General features: G+C 43.9%; 1 protein-coding gene across 3 annotated transcripts in view; it reads left to right on the top strand.

Annotated features, from left to right (window-relative positions):
• The window catches only part of PDZK1 (PDZ domain containing 1), a 49,771-nt gene that overhangs the window by 15,969 nt on the left and 8,662 nt on the right, over positions 1-25,140 (top strand). For 2 of the 3 annotated variants that reach the window (XM_027618519.2, XM_027618507.2), the window contains exons 2-7: positions 10,569-10,780; positions 11,470-11,719; positions 13,416-13,552; positions 14,393-14,588; positions 16,949-17,145; positions 21,556-21,780. In XM_027618519.2, the coding sequence (XP_027474320.1) occupies positions 10,571-10,780; positions 11,470-11,719; positions 13,416-13,552; positions 14,393-14,588; positions 16,949-17,145; positions 21,556-21,780 (1,215 nt within the window). In that variant the 5' untranslated portion in view covers positions 10,569-10,570. Of the gene's footprint in view, positions 1-1,689; positions 1,894-10,568; positions 10,781-11,469; positions 11,720-13,415; positions 13,553-14,392; positions 14,589-16,948; positions 17,146-21,555; positions 21,781-25,140 lie in introns of all 3 variants that reach the window. The other variant, XM_027618515.2, reaches the window with a different exon arrangement.

Here is a 25,140-nt window from a genome sequence, read left to right as displayed (position 1 = left end):
CTTTCCATATAGAAGGTCATGCTTCCCTCATTCATCTCCACCCTTGTCTGTTCCTTGGTGCCGGCCCTGCTTACCTTGTGTGCACACCTGTTAGAGCTCGTCTGCTTCTGGCGGTGGCAGCCCCTGGCCCACTTAGTCTGCAAGTTTTGTAAAAGCTCCCTGGAAACTTACACTTCCTTGATATATGGTATTTGGTTCTATTTTTGTAATTCCCTGGCTTTAGACTTACATGCTACTTCTGGGGTCCGAGAAATCTGAGTTCGTTATGTGAGTTTTATTTCATGAGGAACAAAATCTTCAGGCCTGTCTTTCCGACGGCAAACCCTCAGCTTTGGGCTGCCCTGCAGCAGCAGATGGAGAATCACGGGACTGATGATCAAGGTGCCCACTTATCCCTGGCCCATCCCTTCTTGTCTGCTTCAGAGAGAAAACCGGGAATGCTGCCGGAGTGTTCTCACAGAAAAGGGGTTCGCGTGGCATCGGGGCTCCCACCAGAGGACAGGAAAGACGATGTGTGTGGCTCGCCTTCTGTGCCCCAGATACTGTGCTCAGATGCTTTACATGGTTTAACTTAGGTCCCCTTCACTGTGTCCATATGCATTTCCTATTCCAGATGTATCTCTGTCTTCAGCTCGAAATTAACGACGTCACCCATGTTCTCACAGCTAGAAAGTGGTGACGCTGGGGTTAAAAACTGGGTTATCCCTAAAACTCTTGTTCTTACTGATGTCCTTTACCCAGACTTGAATGATGTGGGAAGAAGGAAATAAAGATACCAATTCTGCTTCACATTAGCTACATACCTAGACATTTCTTTTAGACTTTTCCATGACTAGAAATTACTCTGTTCTACAGATCTTTTAAGATGACTTTTCCTGTGTCGACCCCTTAATTTTTGAAACTACTCCTTCTGCCCCTACTTCCTTCTCCCCATTCATCCTGCTCAGCCAGTGCCTGACACTCTTCATCTCTCCAGCCCTGACCTCAGGCTTCTCTTATCCGCCAACTCACGTTGGTCTAACATTCCAGCTCTGTGCTCATTGTAAGTATGGCAATCCTCATCTCCGAGCCTTCTGTTTTTTATTTATTTTTATTTTTATTTATTTTTTTATTTTTAAAGATTTTATTTATTTATTTGACAGAGAGAGAATGAGAGAGAGAGAGAGCACGAGAGGGAAGAGGGTCAGAGGGAGAAGCAGACTCCCTGCCGAGGAGGGAGCCCGATGCAGGACTCGATCCTGGGACTGCAGGATCATGACCTGAGCCGAAGGCAGTCGCTTAACTAACCGAGCCACCCAGGCGCCCCGAGCCTTCTGTTTTTTAAACATGTCAAACCCCGACTTCGGGTAAATGTTACCACTTTCTCCTTCTATTCTTGATGGACACTGTGGTGAGAAAAAGCCACAAAAAGCCATCCTGATTGGTCTGCAATCAGTTAATGAGATCGGCCTATCTATCTAATGGGAAAAGAAAAATTAACCTAAGTTGTTTCTTAGAAAATTGTATTCAATTTGTTGACTCATTGTAGTGGAACAACGCTGTGGCTATTGGAAGTCTTTTTTGGCCAGTGGTTATAAACTGCCAGCCCAGGGGCTCAATTCTGTTGAGTTTACACGTAGCTTCCTAAAAATTTGAAATAGCTGTCAGCTTTTTACAGTGGGGACATTTTGCATAAATCTGGGTTTCCAGATTCTCTTGAGAAATCGGCAGATCCGGCATTCCTGGTTCCTGTCCCCTCCCAGCGGCTGTCTCGGGGCGCTACACAGCAGGGACTCCACAGACCTCTCCTGACCAGCCCCAGCGATTTGTCAGTTTGAGCCCAGCAGACATTTTGGTGCATATCCTCAGAGTTTCGTTTGTCTTAGTTACTCTGCAGGAGAGATTGGAGCCGAGGTAAGTGACCTCCTTTTCCTCTTTTTCTCATTTTTTATTTAACTTCCGCCCTAGTGGAAATATGCCGTCGCATCGAGGTGAAACCCTTTTCCCGTGCTCCCCGTATCCTCCCTTGATACGCCAACATGCTGCTCATCTTCTTCACAGTCAGACTAAAACCATCAGCCCTGCTTTCCCCTCAAGCTGCTATCCCAGTTCTTTCCGTCATCTGTTTCGAGATGTGTCTATATTCATTGCCTCTGTTACCGTTCACTGTCTTCTCAGGCCCTTCTCCGTCCTCGACTCCCATGTTCTAAGCTTAGTGACATGTTCGGTTTTCATTCGCTTTACCTCTTCACGTCAGTTTGCATTGTTAATTACAATCTTGAAATGCTTCTTTTAGTTTTGACTACGCTGTAAAATCTTGGCCTTCTGATTATTCCTTCTCTGCTTCCTCTTCTGGTTGCCTGGATATAGGATTACCCCAGGCCTTATCCTGGGCCCTCGTCCCTCCACATTCCTACCCGCAGGCCTCCCCCAGTCCCTCGTCCCTGAGCTCCAGGCCCACACTCCCATCTACCTGCAGGATGTTCCGCAAGTCCTCCGATTTAAGCCCATCTCAAACTTTGTGGTTGCGTTTGTCTCGATGACATCATCTTTTAATGGTATCACTTTTCTGTTAGTCACCAAGGCATGAGCTTGGTCTTCTCTCACACCTTCCCTTGGCAACAGCCAGCCCAAGTGGAAGGTGCATTTGTCTCCCTGCTGCTATAATCAGAATACCACAGACTGGGTGGTGGAATGTGTGTGGGCCTAAGCAGCAGCAATTTATTTCTTCACAGTTCTAGAGGCTGGAAGTCCAAGATTAAGATGCCGGCAGGGTTGGTTTCTTCTGAGGCCTCTCTCCTTGGCTTGCGGATGGCCACTTTCTTGCTGTGTGCTCACATGGCCTTTCTCTGGGTGCACGCACTCCTGGTGTCTCTCCATCATCTTACAAGGATTCCTGGATTACTTCCCCTCCCTGTGACCTTACTTAACCTTCATTATCTCTTTGTAAAGCCCAATCTCCAAATATAGTCACCCTGAGGGTTAAGACTTCAACACAGGAATTTTGGGAGGGACACTTCAGTCCATACAGAAGGGGAGTCTAGGGCTTAAGGGAGGAGAGCTATCAGAGTTCGGTGGCAGGAAAAACTGAGCTAAGGTCATAAATCTAAGTAACCCATGCCTTTATGGAGCAGCAGAGAGAATGGGAAGACGACTGCAGAATGAGAGTATCCTCGTAGCTCAGAACAGAGAGGAGCCTAAAGCACAGCCGAGTTCAAACTGAGGGTGGCTTCAGGAGACCGTACTGGGCATGGGCCGCGCTCAGTGCAGCGGAGGCCCCTCCCGGCGGCGCAGGGCCCGCAGCAAGCTGCCTGGGGGTGAGGCCAGCAGAGGCTGGGGAGAGGGACAGGGGCCCCTGACACCGGCCGTACCTCCTGCTCACTGGTCACAGTGAGTGTAACTAAGTGTTTTGGACATCTGTGTTATGGAAAAACTGCCCCATCTGTGGCCACCTCTGCATGGAGAAATCGGAGGGAACAGGATCGAAGAGTGGATACCATCTGTCCTTGAGCTAGTTGCTCGCCACTGGCCCCTGTTCTCACAGCTGCCATCCTAGGGCAGGGCCTTACTGCTTGTGAGGAGGATTATGACGGCAGCCTCTCACCTGGCCTGCCCACGGGGCATCTTTGCTCCGGTTCATCCCACCTGCGATTCTTGGAGCCCAGCTCTGATCCTGTCATCCCTCTGCTTATAAGCCTCGAGCTTCTTGTGCTGGCCTTTACAGCCTAATGTGTCACCATGACAGAAGGACATGTTGGCTGTCCCTCAGTCACGTTGAGTGACTCTTCTTTGACCATACCCCAGAACATTCCCACTCCCATGCCTGATGTTTACATTATTCTCTGTTTAGAATGTTCTCTTCCTACTTCCATACCTGCTGAAATCCTACCTGTCTGTTGTCAAGGTCTACATCAAGTCCTACCTGATCCGTGGAGCTTTCCTGAGCTTGTCCCCTCTTGTAGGTCTTATGGCATTTATACTCTGTTCATACTGGTAGCTATTTTTGTATTAAAAGTTTTCCTTCAACCCTATTCAACATAAAGTCCCTTGACAATAGAGCTGGTTTTCAACTTTATCCCATCAACCACTTAAGAGTGTTTTGCATTTAAGTGTGAGGCAAACATTGGGGCATGGACTAATAAAATCAGGTTTGGGGTCCTAGGTCTTTTTGATGTTCAGGAGAAAGTTGAAGGACCTTTGTTCATGATCCTAAATAGACTTCACCCACTCCAGTATGCTAACTGAAGAAACTAAGGTGGGGGGAAGAGGTTGGTAGGGAGCAAGAAACTGTGAGGTAGAGCAGGCAAGCACCACTCTTCCTCAGGGGCTCACAGGATGACTGGTAGCATCACAAGATGACTGGTAGGGCCTCAGACAAGAATGGAACTTGAGACTCCACCTACTGGGTGATGGGGGAGGAGGCATGGCCTCTGCTTTTAAGATGGTTAGATTTAGGGGCCAGGGAGTGGCCCCACGTGCTCAATTCATAGAATAAAGAGCACATGGGAACAGTTCAAGGTTGTTTTCATCTGCTTGATTCTGTTTGTCTGGCTCAGAACTGGGACTTGGGGAAGGAGGCACAAGGCCCAGACTAAGGTGGCCACACATTCCTATACTGTTGCCCAGGGCATTGGCTAGAGTCAGAGCTGGATCCCAAGGACCACTGAGTGTGGCAAGGGCCTCCCCTAACCTAGCTGCCCCCTTGGTTTCTCATGTTGAGTAAAGGTGAATTTAAGGTGGCTGTTAATAGTTCACCCAACCTTGACATTCTCTCTGACCCATGAAGGTGTTATCCTGAGACTGAGGAGAGAAAACAGGAGTTAGAAGCATCAAGGGGTGGTTTTAAGCACTAGTTTCTTAAGCTAGTGGGGTTGGTTCTCAAAATGTGCACTTTCAGGTTTCAAGCTGGGAGATTGAGTCAGTAGATCTGAGGTGAGGCGTAAGGATCTATTTTTATTTTTTATTAGATTTTTTTTTAAGATTATTTGTTTGACAGAGAGAGACACAGCAAGAGAGGGAACACAAGCAGGGGGAGCGGGGGAGGGAGAAACAGATTTCCCGCCAAGCAGGGAGCCCAATGCGGGGCTCCATCCCAGGACCCTGGGATCATGACCTGAGCCAAAGGCAGACGTTTAACGACTGAGCCACCCAGGCGCCCCTATTTTTTTTTTTTACAAATCTCTATAGGTAATTCTGGGGGCCAGTGGGGGCTGAAAAAGTCAAATCTGTAAGGTGATGGTGAGGGTTTAGTGAGGTTCTGTACCATGCCTGACACATCGTGAGTTTTCAAATGGCAATGTGATTTATTATTGCTGGAATCACCTGAAGGTCTATCGATTTCTACTGTTTCAGCTAAGTCTATCTGTTCACTCACTCAGATGAAAACAGATGGTGCCTTTGGGCATAAGTGGACAACTCTCAGAATTGAGGAGATGAATGAAAATCCTACAATTCTTGCTTTATTTACTTTTCTAGGAGCTGTCCTTTCTTTTTCCTCAGAATTTGATCTCTCCTTTGTTTTATCTGATCTTTAGTAACTTCAGGATTCTTTTACCAAATAATACCTGGAAGCTCACAGGTGTTAGACAAACTCTGTTTTGGAATAGGGGATGTTTCAGTGACTTTTGTATTGAGAAATGCTTTGTATTTTTATCAGGCTCCCACTGACCTCCAGACTCTCAAATATTTTTAGATCATGGATTTTTGATGAGCTAAATGGCTTTAAGATCCCTTCACTCCCACCCCTGTTTCCTATACTGGGTAGGCTTATGAGCATTCGTGCCTATGATAGTTTTTTTTGTTTTGTCTTGTTTTCTTTAAGTAGGCTCCATGCCCAGTGTGGAGCCCAACACAGGGCTTGAACTCACGACCCTGAAATCAAGACCTGAGCTGGGATCAAGAATCAGATGCCCAACGGACTGAGCCACCCCGGCACCCCTTTATGATAGTTTTTAATTAGAAATTTCCCCATATGCGGGGAGGCTGAGTGGCTCAGTCGGTTGAGCATCTGACTTCGGCTCAGGTCACGGGATCCCAGGACCCTGCAATCGCAGGATTGAGCCCCGCCCCACATCCGGCTCCCTGCTCAGCGGGAGGTCTGCTTCTCCCTCTGCCCCTCGTACCACTCATGCTCTCTCTCTCTCTCAAATAAATAAATAAAATATTTCTTTTAAAAAGAAATTTCCACATATAACCAGTATCTTAGAACAGAGAATGGTCTATTTTTTTAATTTTTATTTTTTCTTGAAGTATAGTTGTGGACACAGTGTTTTTTTGTTTTAAAGATTTTGTTTATTTATTTGACAGAGAGAGAGACAGCAAGAGAGGGAACACAAGCAGGGGGAGTGGGAGAGGGAGAAGCAGGCTTCCTGCCGAGCAGGGAGCCCAATGCGGGGCTTGACCCCAGGACCCTGGGATCATGGCCTGAGCTGAAGGCAGACGCTTAACGACTGAGCCACCCAAGCTCCCCTGTTGACACGGTGTTACATTAGTTCAGGTGTACAACTTAGTGAGTGGACAACTTTGTTGTGCTATGCTCAAGCGTAGCCACCGTCTGTCACCGTACAGTACCATCGACTGTATTCTCTGCGCTGTACCTTTCATCCCCATGACCGCAAGCCTGTCTCTTCCACTCTTTCACCCCTTTTGCCCATCCCCCACCCCCTTCATTCTGGCAACTATCGGTTTGTTCTCTGTATTTATGGGTCTGTGTCTGCTTTATTTGTTCCTTTTTTAGATTTCACATATAACTGAAATCATACAGTATTTGTCTTCCTCTGATTTATTTCACTTAGCATTATACCCTCTGGGTCCATTCATGTTATTGCTAATGGCAAGATCTCATTCTTTTTTATGGCTGAGTAATATATACATTTATATTTGTTACTGGCCATTCTGGCAGATGTAATATGATACACCTTGTGGTTTTGATTTGCATTTCCCTGGTGATTAGTGATGTCGAGCAGCTTTTCATGTATCCCTTTGAGAAATGTTTATTGAGGTCCTCTGCCCATTTTTAACAATCAGATTGTTTTTTTTTTTTTTGATAGAGAACTTTTTGATGTGCAAGGTGACAGGGCAGGCACACTTCCCTACAAGTCCCACTGGTACCGGGATCAATTGAATGGAGTCTCACTGCTTCCTGGGCTAGCCCTGCTGAGGAAAGTCCTGCAGCTTCCAGCCCCAGACACACAAATGGAGGGGAAAATGAGATGACTTAGCCTCAGCCAACTAAGCTGAACTTCCCTGGCTTTTTGGGTCTTGTTGATGTAGGTCATGCTCCTCTCCGGAATAGCTACTGGTTCAGACTTCTGCTCTGTGTGCAGGCTGCTGGTGAGGGGGTTTGACTAGGGGTCAGAGATGGGCCCTGTTGATGGCTGCCTGGGAGCTGAGAAGCCTTGACCTGCCTTGGGCTCAAAAGAGTCTCTGGGTCCCCCCAGCTATTTCTATCCTGTGGAAAATAACCCAGTGGCTTCAATTCTTTCTTCTCTGGCCACATCCAGAAGTCCTACCCACTCTCCTCTGTTGTCATTGCCTCACCTTCCCAACTTCTAAAGTGTGCCAAACGTTCCTTCTTGACCTTGGGCATATTATTCTCTTTCCTGGTAGCAATAATCTAATTCTTTTGGAAGAAGGTGGGGTCTGAAGCTATGATTAATAATTAAGATTGATTAAAAAAAAAAATCTCTGGCTCTCCGCCCTACCAGCCAGCACTTTGTTCTCTTTCCCACAGACAAGCAACTTCGTTGCCAAGAGTTGACTTTCTTGCCAGAGCTCAGCAGGGGTTACAGCTTCCTTTCATTTCCAGTATTTTATTTTGGCTATCTGAACTGGGGAATAAAGCCTAGAAGATTTAACGGACTCCAGCACTGGATGACTGCTGGTACCATGTTATAGAAATCCATATGCCTTCACTAGTTAAATACCTGCCCACCATAGGGGTCCGATCTGGATTTTCTCAGGAAGCAGAAGACGGGCATGGGGGTGAAGAAACCAGAATGAGTATCCTTAAATACAAAGATCCTTTCTCTTGGGCCCTGTGTTCCACAGTCGCAGGCATCCTCATCACGGAGCAGTGATAATCCTGCTAAAGTCATGGATCCCAACCCTGACTTAGGGGCCAGAGTAACACCAGATGGACCCAGGTCTGGAGCTGGACCAGAGCCCAGCCCTTTGTCTCCTAGTTGAATCGTCACTTGGCAAGATGGCAAAGGAAATGGTTTTAGGGCTCCAAGGGTCCCATGGAAGGCCTGGCTTTTGGGGTATCAATCTGCTTTTCTCTGTTGCTATGGTTGAAGGTGTTCAATATTTCATCAGTGTGGCATGGGCACCAGCGTCAGTGGCTGCTTTGTGGGGAGGGGCTGACATGGGGGCAGGAGGCCAGAGGGGACTCAGAGCCATTTCTCAGCCAGTGCCCGAGGCTTCAAAGACACAAGTGCAGATCTGAGTGATTGCCGTCTGGTTGGTTGAAAACTTTTACCAAATAAAAAAATAACTTGGGATTTTGCCAAAAAATAGAGCTTTGTCTTTCCTTGTGCATCTGTTGAGGAAAATGATGCCTCTTACCCCTTCCCTAAACATGGCACTGGTCTGGCTGGCAAGGAGGTTTCACTTTCTATCCTTGCAGACCTTCAGAGAAAGCGATTATGATCCTGTGGCTGACACCCAGGGTGTGAGATGGCTGAATTTTGGGGGTGGGTGCCTTAGAAATGAGCATGCGTATGTTGACCACAGACCATCTCATCTTTTGACAAAAACACAGCATTGAATGGCCTTTATTTTGATTATAAGGACATGTTGTGGATTTTGTGGGCTTTGGTTGAAGTTTCTCTATAATTACCCCCAAATTTCAGAGGGCTTTGGTTTTTTCCAGCTTTTAGTCCTATGAAATTGAAAGTTGAGAGGGATCTAGAGGTGAGTTTGGATATAGATGTGGGTTTGAGCTAGAAAATGGAACTGATACATGCAGGCCAGATGCTCAGCAGAAAGGAAAGTAAAGATTCAGGAAGCCCAGGTGCCTGAATGTGAGGAAGCTCCCCTCTGGTGGTGCCCAGTTCCCCCCAGTACCCTTCTTCTCTGTCTCCTCCCAAAGCGGTGTCTTTCTGGCAGCAGGTCATGCTCTGAGAGCTGCTAATTTCCCCCAGGGGTGGCCGCTGACCACACGATTGTGGCTCCACTTTTCTCTTCCCTGGGGACGCAGTGGGGAGGGCTCAGGCCCTGGGCCCTTGGAGAGAGATCACTTGAAACGGTGTCTATTTGTTTGTTTCCTCGACTGCTTAGTCACTCATGCCGCTGGGGGCGTGGCTGTCGACTGCTGGGTGGCTAAGCTGTCGGGCAGTGGGAGCCTTTCTGCCCTGTTTGTACTGGGTGTCTCTGTGGGCGTGAAGGCCAGAGATGGCTATCTGGAATGGCTACGCTGCGGCTGCTAGGGGGCCTGGAGGACTTCGCTGTCTCTCCTCCACCCCACCCTCCACGCCCTCTGCGCTCCTCTGTTCCTGTCCCGCCAGGAGGGAAGGGACAGAAGGTTTAGTCTCTGATTTACTGGTAGGGAACTCAGGCCTCTGCCTTGCACCAGCCATTCTGGCTTCCATTCTGATTCTCCTGTGAAAGAAAATGCTTCAGCCAAGAGGGATGGATGACACTGGCAGGAGCCTTCCCCGTAGGAACTGGGTGCCCAAGCCCCAGCTGGTGCTTTCGCACTTGTCCTCTCTTCTGTGGCCCGGGACCTCGCTCCTGGCAGTGGAGCAAAAGGAAGGGCAGGATGGATGGAAGCAGAAGCTGCCTCAGGCGGAAGAAGTGGGACCCGGCCCCAGGAGTCCTTTCTCTGGTGGTCATCCCTACTCTGCTCTGACGAGAACTTCAGGGTCCTGGTCAACCACTTTTCTATCTCCTCTTCAATAGATCAGGCCAGCTCTGAGGGCTGGTGTCTTGGTTTCCACTTGTTTGACATCTTCCTGATCCGGTCCTACCTCACCTGACTCCCACTAGTCCTTCAGGTCTTAGGAAAGTCATTTTCCCAGGAAGCCATTCTTAACTCTGTCCGTCCCATTCCCTACTCCCAACACCCTTTGTTATATTCTGCCTTATCACTCTGTTCTTGCCTAGCATATCATTCACTATGTGTTCTTGTCAAAATACATTCTCCCCATATGAGAGGCAAAGGATAGGTCTGTCTTGCCCACAGATTTATCCTCAAGGCCTAGTCCTTGAGGACTAGGGAGGCTCTTCAAATATTTGAATGAAAGTGGGCTTGGGTTTTCTTAAAATTTTTAGGTCAGGTATTTAAACCTACTTTCTTTAGATCAGGGGACAAAGAGGAATTTAGTTTTGGAGCTATTGAAACTGAAAAATCTGTGTCCAGGACCCAGCCAAATACATGGGTCTGAAACTCAAGTAAAAAGATCATCCTTGGGAAATAAACTTGGAAATTATTAGCAAGTCCTGGAAGGTGGCCTCCTATACCCCCAGTGTTGCTACAGCCTAGATTTGGCATGGTTAGAAGAAAAGGGTCATGGGAGAGGGAGGACAAATGTTCTCTCTCCAAGCAGATTTTCTTTCCCATGGGTTTATCCATTTGTTTTTTGTCACAGAAATGGCTTCCACCTTCCATCCACGAGAATGCGAGCTGTCTAAACAAGAAGGGCAAAGCTATGGCTTCTTCCTGCGAATCGAGAAGGACACTGCTGGCCACCTGGTCCGGATAGTTGAGAAGGGTAGCCCAGCGGAGAAGGCGGGCCTCCAGGATGGAGACCGAGTTCTGAGGATCAATGGTGTCTTTGTGGACAAGGAAGAGCATATGCAGGTGAATGGGACATCTGGGGTTCTTCTTCTAGGATCTCTTTAGCCTCCACATCTCTGCTGATTAGTTTTTGGGGTCAGTGGAGATTTCCCAGCTGCCACTGGCAAGGCAGACCCCTTTATGGCTATACCTTCTGCCCACTAATCAAGTCCCCTCCAATTAACTGGGAACTGTAAAATTATTCCTAGATTGAATAGTGTCAGAGCCAATAGGCATCATGTTTGCTATATGCCAGGAACTATGCTAGGCAATTTCATATTCATTATTTTGTTGAGCCCTCATCACAACCCATGAGGTTACATATCACCATTTCACAGAAGAGGGCTCAAAGGCTCAGAGAACTTCGCTTGCTGATGTGTTCATGCAGTGAACACATGGGAGGGTCTGACCTTACCCCAGTTCTGCCTACCTCCTGGTGGATGCTCCTTTTACTATGCCATGCTGTTTCCATTAGCCCAACTAGGATTCGGCCATACTCTGGGTTCCAACAGTGCTAGAGCCCTGCCCCCTCCAATCTGTACCTGGATCTTAGGAGGGATGGGGTCTAGATGGCTGGAGCACCACCTGCTGACTCTTTGGGCTTCAGGGGTCAGCATTCAAGAATCTCTAGATCCAGTGAATGAGCTAGATGGTGAGCATCCCCTATGGTGGCTGATAAGGTTTTTGGTTAGTTATCTTTTTCTTCCTCCTAGGTTGTAGATCTGGTCAGAAAGAGTGGGAATTCAGTGACTTTACTAGTTCTGGATGGGGATTCCTATGAGAAAGCAATGAAAAAGCAGGTAGACTTGAAAGAGTTGGGTCAAAGTCAGAAAGAGCCGAGTGTGAATGATAAGAAACTGCCCTCTGTGGTGAACGAAGGAGCACAGACTTGGACCCAGCCACGGCTCTGCTACCTGGTGAAGGAGGGGGACAGCTATGGCTTCTCTCTGAAAACTGTCCAAGGTGAGTCGAGGGTGGAATTTCCAGAAGGAAGATATTGTTATTGGTTACTGACTTCTTTGACAAACTTTTCAGATGCTGTGGCTATCCAGTTGCAGCTTCTCCCTCCCTCCCTTCTTCCCTCCCTGGCCCTTCCCTTGCTTTGACAATTGTGCAATGAAGGATCAAACCACTGGACCCAGCACAGGGTGGGGAGGGCCGCTGGTCACTCTTGTCCCCCAGTGCCTGTTAGGCTGAGCCTTGGAGACCAGAGGGTTAGAGGGCTGCTGCTTCTTTGTTATTCTTTCCTAGCTGCCTTAGGGTGAGGGTGGAGGGGAGAAGGGAATAAAAGGCAAGAAAAGAGATTCTTTAGAAGAGCTACTTTTGAAGAAGGATGCTATCTTTTCACTTCTGAGTGCCCAGGTGATCATTTATTCAACCAATTCTTGGGCACCTGTTGACGGGCCAGACCCTGTTATAGTTGCCGCAGATGCTACTCTACTAATCATCTCCCCTCCATCCCGTGACATTGAAATAGGACCTTCAGCTGTGACCCAGCCTCCATGGCTCGAAGGTGCGTCCCTCAGGAAGTACTAGAAGCTCTGTTTCTAGAATTTCAGAGATGCAGACAGACTTTTGCTCAGTTGGTCGTAGTTCTGCAATGGTGTCTCTGGGATTTAGGGTAGAGCCATAGAGGCTATATAAGCCTTTTGGTTCTACCTTGAATGTTGCTTCTCCTCTGTTCTTCCTGCTACTGGAGGAGCACTGGTCATAACTGGGTAAGTAATAAATAGCAGACCAATAGTAAACATAAAATTGTTTCCAAGGCTTATTTAACCTGTAGTAAGTGATATAAAGTAGCTGTAAGAGGTGTTTCTCAAGTTTGTCCATTATTAAACATAATGGCGCAGGTGGGCAGGGGAAGCTTGGCATTTCTTAGAAGTCTGTTATCAGCAAAATGGTGAAAAAATGATCATAATTCAGATTTTATTCATTTGACTCGTGCTAATGTACATAATAAATGGTTTAAATTAGCTTTATGAAGGAGATGTTTTCTTCATGACATATATATAACAAGGTAATGGGAGAAATTTTAAGGCAGCAGTTTATACTGTTATTCCTTACAAATGATTTATTTTGTCATTGTGAAGCTACCCTTCGCCTAGGTTGAAATATGAATATCTTGAAAGAACTGACAGCATTTCTATAAGAAGCACCTAAATCGCATCATCTACTAATCCAGACTGACTGTACATGTGTATACACCCCTGCCCTTCTGTGCCTCTGTCCTCCTAAGCCTGCATGAGCGAGATTTAGTGACTTCATTGGTATGTGATGGGTGGTGATAATACTAATTAAAGAAGACAGAATGGAGCAGATGCCTTCTAATTCCACAAAGGCGAAGAACAGGAGTAAGATGCAATGATGCAGCATGGGCATGGCTTGGTGCTCTCTGGTTCAAGAGGCCACTGCCTTCTGAGATTCCTTCCTTGCATTCAGCTGGGCTCAGAAATTCTATTCAGATCAATAGAAACCAACCGAATAACGTCTGTGTCAAGCTTTGTGCCAGGAGCTATAATTTTAATTCTAGATCAGAAGCCCAAGTCTATTTGAGTTAACTTTAAAACTGGAAGTTGTAATTTTACATTATTGGGAGAAAACCCTTTATAGTTGGACTTTCTGTGTAATGGAGTTGTAATGCTTGTCCACACCCTTGCAGGTCAAAAGGGAGTGTACATGACGGATATAATGCCTCAAGGTGTGGCTATGAAAGCTGGTGTCCTGGCTGGTGATCACTTGATTGAAGTGAACGGAGAGAATGTCGAAGATGCCAGCCACGAGGAAGTGGTTGCCAAGGTATAGCCCAGAGGGGTACTTTTCTTACCTTTCACTCTATTCTTACTGGAAGTCACAGGAAGACACGAATAGTACTTTATGATGGAAGGAATATAATGATGAGAAGTTAACGAACCCTTTGTATTAAGAGGGAACAGACTCACTAGAGGTGTGAGCAGTGTTAACATAGGGTTTTGGAATAAGGCCTTTGCTAATTTCAGGTTTTCAGAGAAAAGCATTCTAAAGAATCGTTAACTTTAGCTTTTGGATCTTATTTGTATCTGATTGGGAGGCCCCTCTGAATTTATAACAAAGTCGGTGTTTTACTAAAATGTTTTAATGCAAGCTGGCAGATAACCAATGTGGTGATGGATATAGAGCTACACGTGGGGAGTGTTGGAAGACCCGTTACCCCAAATCTTACATCCCTGCACAGTTCCATGACACATGGATAACACTCTGAGGTTTTCCTTTGAGGTCATATGGAACCTTGAAACCTGACCAACTTTATCTTCTCTTGGTAGAATAATTTTTCAAAGTAGACCTTAACTTGCTTTTCCAAACTCCTTTTCTAGACTTAAGTACCCTTCTGGGTTTTCTGAATTCTAGCTCTCACGTGGGTTCAGTTAGCATCTGTGTGGGTGAGGGCATACTTAGCAAAGGCAAACACAACTGTGGACGTGGAGATAGTAGTGTTGACCAGTGAGATGGTAGGAGAGAGTATTATAGTTTAAACTCGGACCTTACGTTCCATCTTTTCTATCGAATCTAGAGACTGTGTGCCTCTAGGAAGAAACTTCCCTGCTTCCCAGCATTGTTCTTGGAGATGGCTGTCAGTCTTACCTGTGTGTGCTGTTGCAGGTGAAGAAATCTGGAAGCCAAGTTGTGTTCCTGCTGGTGGACAAGGAGACTGACAAGCTCCATGCTGAGCAGAAGATAAAATTCAAGAGAGAAGCGGCCAGTTTGAAATTGCTACCCCACCAGCCCCGGGTTGTGGAGATGAAGAAGGGAAGCAATGGCTATGGTTTCTATCTAAGGGCAGGTCCAGAACAGAAAGGTAAGGCACTAGAAGAACAGAAAACCTGGCGGTGTAACCATCTAATTCTTCACCCACTCTGACTCCAGAGTTCTGTTAGGCCCCCGAGTCCCTACCAGCTACATGAGGGGACAGTGAGAGACTAGAGAGCATGGCTGGGTCATTTTCCGTGGGGGCCATGATGGGCATCTCAAGGTTTCCTTAGCAGAACGATAAGGCAGAATTTTGGATCTGGGCAGTAGTATGCTGTAAATTTGCTCTCTGGAAAAAAAAAATGCCCTAATTTGTAGCATTTGTTGATTTTTTTTTGGTTGATTTTTTTGTGGTGTAAATACTCCCAATATATCTGATTTCAAGCCATGAATGTGCTGTCACAGAATGCAAAGTTGAGAAGTCTTGAACAGAAATGGTTCTCACAAGCTGGTGTGAGCCAACTCCAATATACCACTGGATCTGAGTCAAGGGTGCGGGTCGGGATCTGGGAATCAAACAGAATCTGGAATCTTTCTGATTCCTTATAACTCAACAAGGAAAGAACTAAGGTCCTTACAGGGAAGCTGAATATATAAAGGAATGCAGATTCAGGCAAACTGTTTTTCTAGACGTTGCTATTTTCTTTTCATTATGTATATTTATGTTAATTCATCAAATATTAATTTGATTCATATTATAGAAAAACATCCTCAGGGCCTTATAGAATATCAGGTGAATCAAACAGGAATTCTTCAGTCAAGGAGCCCACTATTTAGAAGAGGAAATACACACATATGTCCATAACTGAAGGTGGATGGTGAGGGGCACCTTAATATGGGGTAGAGTACTATTGGAATTCAAGGTTGGAGCAAGGTTTTCTTACTAAAAAAGTACTGGAAGGCCTCATGGTAGAGATAGCAGCTGAGCTCAGGCTTTGTAGTGTGAATAAAATTTGGACAAGTAGACAGTATGGGGACAACGAAGGCCATTCCATGAGGATAGGATTGTGTGAACAAAGCAGGGGAACATGGATGCCATTTGATTGGCATCTAATGCGTGGCACAGAAAACCACGTTAGAAAGGTAGGTTGGAAAGAGATGATGAGGGCCTTTAATGCCAAGTTGAAGAGTTTGGACTTGGCTCTGTAGTTGATGGGGAGTGAAAAGTTTTTTCAACAGTGTGAGAGGAAAAAATTAAGCCTATAGCATCTTGGGGCTTTATATATCTCAATTACTCCTAATAATTCTGCAAGAAGAATTTCTGAAATTGAGGGCAGGGAGAAGATACAGTAATTATTATAAGGACAAATAGTTGTGGCTTAACTAGGATCAAATTCAGGTCTTGTTCAGTTCTAAAGCCCGCACTTGTGCTGTTGTACCCAGGAATGACTTGGTCAGACGTTGCATCAAGATGAATCTGAAGGCAGATCTATATTGGAGAAGGCAAGGATTAGGGGCAGGGAGAGCAGTCGGTGAGGTGCTGTAGTCGTTGGGTAGAATTTAAGGCAGGAACTAATATCACATGCATTTAGGGTAGAATAAGTGGGGCCAGAGAAGAGATGTGTCAAATATTAAGGTAGCATCAAATGACCTAGCAGTTGATTAGAATATGGGGAGTGGATACTGAGGAAGAATTGATGCTAAATATCAGTGACTGGGGTGATGGTGCTGCCATGGACAGGTGACAAGGGGAGGAGCTTTGGGATGCGGGAGATGGGCAGAGATGACTTTTGGTTTGAATAGGTTACATTTGAGGGATCTATGGGCTATCTAGTTGGAGATGCCCAGGAGCTAGCTGGAAAAGTGAAACTGGGACTTGTTAAAATAGTGGGAGGGACAAAAAAAAGTGTGAGAGATCTAAAGGCATCTGGTGAAGACAGTTCAAGTCAGGAGAGGAAGGGTAAAGTTGCATCCTTGAGGCATGCACACACAAACACGTTCACAGTTGAATACACCCAGTTGCTACTAAAATGCCAGCATGCATTTCCCAGGCTCTGAGTTCTTTGGTTTTGTTCTTCTTTCTTCTTCCTGCCCCATTTTAATGGCTTAGCTTCTACATAAGATGTATGGGTACATGGATGCTCACTGACTTCCTGGGAACTTGCTGACTCTTACCGCTTAGCACTCTATTTGGTCAAGATTGAGTCTCAGACACTTTGGTAACAACATGATTCTTTTTTTTAAGACCCTTTCATCGGTAATGGCTGAGTTTGTTCCTGGAGTAAGTTGTGGGCAGGGAATGAGGCTGGATAGGGTGCTTATCGTCTGCCTTGGGTACCAGTGGGAGGGGCAGTCGTATGCAGCGTGCCTTTTAAATTCATGTTATCAGAGCTTTTGGCTCCAGCAGAAATTCCACAGCTTAATTTAGGGGTCTTTCTGATAATTTTATTTAATTTTGGGGGAGGGTAGGTCAAGTCATCAAGGACATAGATTCTGGAAGCCCAGCAGAGGAGGCTGGCTTGAAGAACAATGACCTGTTAGTCGCTGTCAACGGCGAGTCTGTGGAATCCCTGGATCATGACAGTGTGGTAGAGATGATTAGAAAGGGCGGAGATCAGACTTCGCTGCTGGTGGTGGACAAAGAGACGGACAACATGTATAGACTGGTAAATAATTTAAGGCCTCATATTCATGAATTAAGGTTGGGTCCATTCACTCAAGTCCTCACACTGTGGCTAAGTTACCACTTTGATTTTCAAACTGGAAGGGCATAACAATCATCATCAAGGCTGCACCGAAGTTCAAATTGGTAGTGATAAGAGAATGCCAAGTGATTGGTACATGAGTTTTAAGTCCTTAGATTCAAAATTTTGAAGGAATTTGCAAATGTAACTACAGAATTACTCTTGGTAATCTGAGAAAACTCTATGAACAATAGCCTAGAAATAGGCCCATGTAGCCCTAGCTTTCCCAAATAGGAAACAACCAGATTTTAAAACTAGAGACCAATAAATTCCATTAACCCCACGTAAAAGGCTAGAAAGGATTATTAAAGAGCTTCTAAGCCCTTAGCAAGGAAAGAGAAACACGAATTCACCAAGACTAACCTTAGTGTCAAACTAACCCTATTTGCTCTCAGCTTTTAATCACAACAGGTGTTATCTGCATGTTTTGTTTTTAAATAATCTTTTAACTTTATCACAAGAACTGAGGTCTTCAGTCTAGCTTAACAGACATTTGGGGGCCTTCTGCTGATACCCATCTGCCTCACTAGGTGATGGTCACAAAGATGAACAAAGATGGACTCATTCCAGGTGATATATGATAATGGAAGCATCCAAAGGTGCATAAATAATACAGAGGGAGGAATATGGTAGGGGGTGGCATTAGCCCCTTTTTATATATTAGCAATTTCTTAGTCTCTCTAAACTTCATTTTGTAAAAAATCACCCACCTCAGCCTGTATTTGAACCCAAGTTCTTAATTCATTATAGCATATACCCTCTCAGCACTTTTTTTTTTTCAGCACATTTTTTGATTAGCAGTTTTAAGATACTGTGTGAAGAAAATTAAAGAGTGAACTGGATGATAGAACAATGAATGGGTTTTAGCTAGTTGTACAACCATACCTGAAGAATAACTGATATTGGAACAATGTCAGTCTGAATAGATGTCTCCAGTGGTATGCTTCTTATCCTAAGCTAGTTTATTACCACATTTGGATGGAGACATGGAAAACATTTAATATACTTAAGTCATACAGATGGCTTAATGTGTTGATGGGTAATTAATTTGCTAGAGATTATAATATTCAAAATATCCAGTCAGGACAGAAAGAAGAATAAAAACTAATAAGTTTAAGTTTAAACAGGAATAAATTTCAGGTACTAAACTAACTTAAAACAAAATTGTATGAATACCAAATGGTGAGACCTGATTTGAGGACTACAAAAAAAGACCAGAAACCTGATGATACTCTAAGTAGCTGCCCCCACCCCCCAAAAGGCAATTTTTTAAAAAGATTTTATTTATTTATTTGAGAGAGAGAGAATGAGAGATAGCATGAGAGGGAAGAGGGTCAGAGGGAGAAGCAGACTCCCTGCTGAGCAGGGAGCCCGATGTGGGACTCGATCCCGGGACTCCAGGATCATGACCTGAGCTGAAGGCAGTCGCTTAACCAACTGAGCCACCCAGGTGCCCCCAAAAAGGCAATTTAAAGTTACCTTAACTGACACTTGGCCTTCGGAGATGATAGTACTACTTTACTGAGTTGTTCAGACCATACTTCAAATGACCAGTAATGTAATCTTGGGCAAGTTACCCTCCCTGTGCTTGCCTCCTTAGTTGTAAGATGGGGATAGCTACTGTGAAGGGTTATATGAGGTAATATTTAGAACATTCAGAATAAAGCCTGGCCCATAGAAATGTTGTTTATTAAGTCAACACTGTGTGCAATTCTGAGAACATGACTATAAGAAGGCCAGTGTCAAGAAAGGTAATCAGGGCAGAGGTTTGGGAAATTACCATGTGAATATTGAGTTTGAATAAGCATAGGCTTTGGAGAAGACAGAACATCTTCAAGAATTTGAAAGGCTAAATGGTAACTATGTAAGGTGATAGATATGTTAATTACCTTGATTGTGGTGATCACTTCACAATGTGTATGTGTATCAAATAATGCTCTGCACCTTGAATATATACAATTTGTCAATTACACGTTAATAAAGCTGGAAAAAACATGAAGGAAACATTGACAAACTTGAAAGTAGAAATAGACAGTTCTACCATAATAGTTGGGAGACTTCAATATCCCATTCTCTATCCTGGATAGAGCCACCAGTCAGAAGATAAGGAACTCAAGGACTTGAAAAAAAGAAACCAACTAGATCTAACAGAAGTACAGAGCACTCTACCCAACAACAGAACACATTCTTCTCGAGGGCACATAGGGCATTCTCCAGGATAGACCATATGTTAGACCACAGATTAAGTCACAAGAGCCAAAAGATGGAATCAACCCAAGTGTCCACTGTCAAATGAATGGATTTAAAGATGTAAATATAGTGTGTGTGTGTGTGTGTGTGTGTGTTCTACAAATGTGTATATATATATATATATATATAATATAAACATACATACATATATATAAAATATACACATGTATATAAATATACACATTTATATATATACACACATATATATAAAAGAATTCAGAAGGCTATTACATGCAAGAAGTCCTTATTTTTGAGGTGTTCTATGGGGCATAGCTTAATCAAATAGAGAATGTCTAGGGAGCTAGCTTTTGGCTTAAGGACAACTAAAGCTGCCAGAAACAGGGGGAGCCATTTTTGCCAATTGGTGACCTCCCATTTGGTGGGAAAGTTAGGCAGAAGTCAGGAGGTCACTGCTCTGGCTGCTGTAAAGGGGATTCTGGCATCATTTCTTTTCCAATCCCTCCTGATTTTATGACAATGATTTAACTATAATGTTCTGGTTTAATATGAGAGAACTTTGATCTAAAAATATGCCTGTCCCCATCTCTTCTCCCTCCCCACAAAACCCCTCTAAAGTAGGTTCCATACAGGGGTGGGTGGCGCGATGGGGGTAACTTTGAGATATATCGTTGAATAAAACAAACACCTAAAGCAGTTCCTGGCACATACTAGGCACCCAAATAACTGAAAGTGAATAAAAACTCATTGACTGTTTAATGTTACTGTACTTACCTTCAAGATCAGCTGCTACTATCACATACAGTTGATTTGCCTGTTGGGTAGTGATGTCAGAGGTATTTTTGTATGTAATGAGTCACTGATACTTTCCACATTTTCAAAAAAGATTTTATTTATTTATTTGTCAGAGAGAGAGAGAGAGCACAAGCAGGGGGAGTGGCAGGCAGAGGGAGAAGCAGGCTCCCCACTGAGCAGGGAGCCCGATGCAAGACTCGATCCCAGGACCCTGGGATCACGATCTGAGCCAAAGGCAGATGCTTAACTGACTGAGCCACCCAGGCATCCCAACTTTCTACATTTTAAAGACAGAAAGAAATGTGGGACATTTGCAAGTATATCACTGAAAGGTCTGAAATTTAGTTGAACCGGGTAAGTAGGAGTTCTTAGCTGTTGTGACTCTTATTTAGAAAGGAAGATGTGGTCTTGTGGTTAGTGAGAGAGGTGATAACCAGAGGACCCAATCTAATTTTAACCAGGCTCCTGAACAGTACAATTTGGGGCAGAGCACACATTGTACTCACTTTCAATTGCTTGATTTTCTACTCATGGCCTAACAAATGTCCTGGACACTTGTGGGCAGCAATTTAACTGCTGATCCAGGATCTTACCATACCCAAATCTACCCTTTTAATTCTCAGTTAAAACCCACAGTCTACTAAGCTTTTAATTCTTTTAAAAAATCAGTCATATGTTTCCTGTTCTATGTCTCTTTTGTATTCAAGACCATCACTCCCTTCTTCGCATGGATGGTCTGAGAGTGGAGATGGATTAGAAATACTTAAAGATGGTGAGGAGTTTGGCATAACAGGAGTGTCAGCTAATGATTACAACACAAAATAGTAAAATGAGTACAACAAATTACTCTGTGTACTTCAGATGGTAATAAAAATAGTGTTTTGTTTCACTTTCTCTGATGTATTTAAGGAGCTCTGAAGACCATCTTACTGAGGAGGAAGGGCTAGATGAACCTATTATGCATGAGCTACAGGGCAAGTCACTTGATGTGTGTCATCTCCCACAGGGCTACTGCCTACAGTTGGCCAGTGACTTGCTCACTACACAAAGTCAAAAGAAACTAGCATTTTTGTTATTTATTTTTGGATCTTTGTACAACATCCTGTACTGCTTTTATGTATATGCACATTTGTTTACTCCATAGTCAAGCTCAATCTTTCTTTATACCTTTTCTGGTTGGGGTAGTATAGAAATTTTACTGTCTGCAACCAGAGGTGTCGGCCAGGCTTGTGGAACATGCATGACACCTTGTAAATTAAGCTAGCACATTTAATAACGTGTAACTACTCATACTTACAATTAATGGTTTTTTCCCTTTATTTTCAAAAGGCTCATTTTTCTCCATTTCTCTACTATCAAAGTCAAGAACTGCCTAATGGTTCTGTCAAGGAGACTCCAGCTCCTACACCTGCTCCTCTAGAGGTTTCAAGTCCAGATACCACAGAGGAAGTAGGAGATCATAAGCCCAAGCTCTGCCGGCTGGTTAAAGGGGAAAATGGCTATGGCTTTCACTTAAATGCGATTCAGGGTCGGCCAGGATCCTTCATCAAAGAGGTATGGTCATCTGGTTCTAGCAGCCCAAGGAACACAGCCAGAGTGTCTCCCACTCACTGATGGCTTAGTAAAAAGGTTACATTGAAAGCCTGCACTGAGGGTCTCACTTGGGTTCAAATAAATGCTGTCATGGTCCTGTACCCTTTAAGAGAGTGACTAGTACATCCTAAGCTCACATCTTTTGTTTTTCTTAAACACCTAATTGTCTTTAGAGACTTTCAAATCAAATAGAGCGATTTGACATGACTGTAGTGGACAGTCACTGTCAGCTCTGACTGGGAGTGATACCTGTTTACCTTGACACATTTGGCATAATGTCCCTAGCCTGTAGGGAATGACACTGAGAAGACTGTCCCTATGGCTCTCAAGTTGGGAATGCAGAAAGAGAACCTACGAAAGCGAATTAGTGCCTTCAACCCAGAAGACCTACAATATGATATTCAACCACTTATGCTACACATTTTTTTCTTCTGATGATCTTAATGATTTTTTAAAAAAATTGAAGTGTAGTTGACATACAATGTGATATCAGGTGTACAACATAGTGTTTTAACAATTCTATACATTACAAATGCTCATCATTGGTAAGTGTAGTTACCACTGTCACATATAGTTATTAAATATTGTTGACTATATTCCCTAAGCTGTACTTTTAATTCCTGTGATTTACTTATTTTATAACTGGAAGTTTGTACTTCTTATCCTCTTTGCTTATTTTGCCCATATCCCCCATCTACCTCTGTTTTGGCAACCACCGGTTTTTTCTCTGGATTTCAGTCTATTTCTTTTTGTTTTGTTTCTTGGATTCTATATATAAGTGAAATCATAAGGCTTGTGTCTTTTTCAGTCTGACTTATTTCATTTAGCATAATACTATCTAAGCCCATCCATGTTGTTGTGAATGGCAAGATTTCATTATTTTTTTTTAAATTTTTTTTTTTAAAGATTTTATTTATTTTTCAACAGAGAGAGAGAGAGACAGCGAGAGAGGGAACACAAGCAGGGGGAGTGGGAGAGGGAGAAGCAGGCTTCCTGCTGAGCAGGGAGCCCGATGCGGGACTCGATCCCAGGACCCTGGGATCATGACCTGAGCTGAAGGCAGACGCTTAACGACTGAGCCGCCCAGGCGCCCAGATTTCATTATTTTTTATGGTTGAGTAGTATTCCATTGTGTGACACACGCACACACATTTCTTTATCCATTCATCTATCAGTGGGCACTTAGGTGGCTTCCGTAACTTGGCTATTATAAATAATGCTGCTGTAAACATAGGGGTGGCACAGATCTTTTCAAATTGGTGTTTTTGCTTTCTGTGGGAAAATATTCAAAAGTGGAATCAATGGGTCTTATGGTTTTTCTCTTAAATTTTTTGAGGAATCTCTATACTGTTTTCCATGGTGGCTGCACTGATTTACATTCCCCTCCGCAGCACATTGGGGCTCATTCCCTTTTCTCCACATCCTTGCCAGTACTTGTTATTTTCTATCTTTTTGGTACTAGCCATTCTGACAGATGTAAGGTGATATCTCATTGTGGTTTTGATTTACATTTTCCTGATTAATAATGTTGAGCATCTTGGGGCGCCTGGGTGGCTCAGTCAGTTAAATGTCTGCCTTCGGCTCAGGTCATGATCCTGGAGTCCTAAGATCGGGCCCCGCATCAAGCTCCCAGCTCAGCAGGGAGTCTGCTTCTCCCTCTGCCCCTTACCCTGCTCGTGTTCTCGCTCTCTCTCTCTCAAATAAATAAATAAAAATCTTTAAAAAAATGTTTAACATCTTTTCTCATGTGTCTCTTGGCCATTTGTGTGTGTCTTTTTTGGGAAAATGCCTATTCAGGTCTTCTGCCCATTTCTTAATTGGATTATTTGTTGTACGAGTTTTTATATATTTTGGATATCAACCCCTCATCAGATATATCATTTGCAAGTATCTTCTCCATTCAGTAGGTTGCCCTTTCATTTTGTTGATGCTTTCCTCTGCTGTGCAAAAGCTTTTTAGTTTGACATAGTCAAACTAAACTGAATAGTTTTTTTGCTTTTATTTCCCTTGCCTGAGGAGACAGATCTAGAAAAATGTTGCTAAAGCCGATGGCATATAATTATTGCCTGTGTTTTCTTGTAGGAGTTTTATGGTTTCAGGTCTCATATTTAGGTCTTTAATCCATTTTGAGTTTATTTTTGTATGTGGTATTAAGAAAGTGGTCCAGTTTCATTCTTTTGCATGTAGCTTTCCAGTTTTCCCATTACCATGTATTGAGGACACTGTCTTTTCCCCACTGTATATTCTTACCTCCTTTGTTGTAGATTAATTGACCATATAAGCGTGGGTTTATTTCTGGGCTCTCTGTTCTGTTCCATTGATCTGTGTGTCTATTTTTGTGCCAGTACCACACAGTTTTGATTACTGTACATTTGTGGTATACCTTGAAATCTAGGATTGTGAGACCGCAACTTTGTTCTTCTTAAGATTGCTTTACCTATGTGCGATCTTTGTGGTTCCATACACATTTTTAAGATCTTTTGTTCAGTTTTGTGAAAACCACTATTGGAATTTTGGTAGGAATTGCATGGAGTCTGTAGATTGCTTTGGGTCGTATGGACATTTTAACACTATTAATTCTTCCAACCCATGAGCATGGGCTATCTTTCCATTTGTGTGTGCCGGCTTCAATTTCTTTCATTAACATCTTACAGTTTTCAGAGTACAGGACTTTCAAACCTCCTTCTTAACCTTCATTACGTTTATTCCTAGGTATTTTTTCTCTTTGAAACAATTGTAAATGGGATTTCTTTCCTTCCTTCCTTCCTCCCTCCCTTTCTTCTTTCTCTCTCTCTTTTCTCCCTTCCTTCCTCTCTCTCTCCCTTTCTTTCTTTCTCAGTGTGGGGCTCAAACTCACAACCCAGAGATCAATAGTTGAATGCTCTTCTGAGCCAGCCAGGTGCCCCAAAATGGAATTGTTCTCTAAATTTCTCTGCTACTTTGGTATTAGTGTACACCAACACAACAGATTTCTATATATTAAATTTGTATCCTGCAACTTTATTGAATTCATTTACTCTAATAGTTTTTGGTGGAGTCTTCAGGGTTTTCTATATGTAGTATCATGTCAAATAGTGACAGTTTTACTTTTTCCTTACCATATTTAGATGTCCTTTATTTCTTTCCCAATTTTTTATTTTTTATTTTTTTTAAAGATTTTATTTATTTATTTGAGAGAGAGAGAGAATGAGGATAGAGAGCACGAGAGGGAAGAGGGTCAGAGGGAGAAGCAGACTCCCTGCTGAGCAGGGAGCCCGATGTGGGACTCGATCCCGGGACTCCAGGATCATGACCTGAGCCGAAGGCAGTCGCTTAACCAAC

Source organism: Zalophus californianus, chromosome 4 (assembly GCF_009762305.2).
Source record: "Zalophus californianus isolate mZalCal1 chromosome 4, mZalCal1.pri.v2, whole genome shotgun sequence".
Classification (NCBI taxonomy): domain Eukaryota; kingdom Metazoa; phylum Chordata; class Mammalia; order Carnivora; family Otariidae; genus Zalophus; species Zalophus californianus.
The sequence above is the reverse complement of the archived record's forward strand: the minus strand, read 5'-3'. Positions and strand labels throughout refer to the sequence as shown.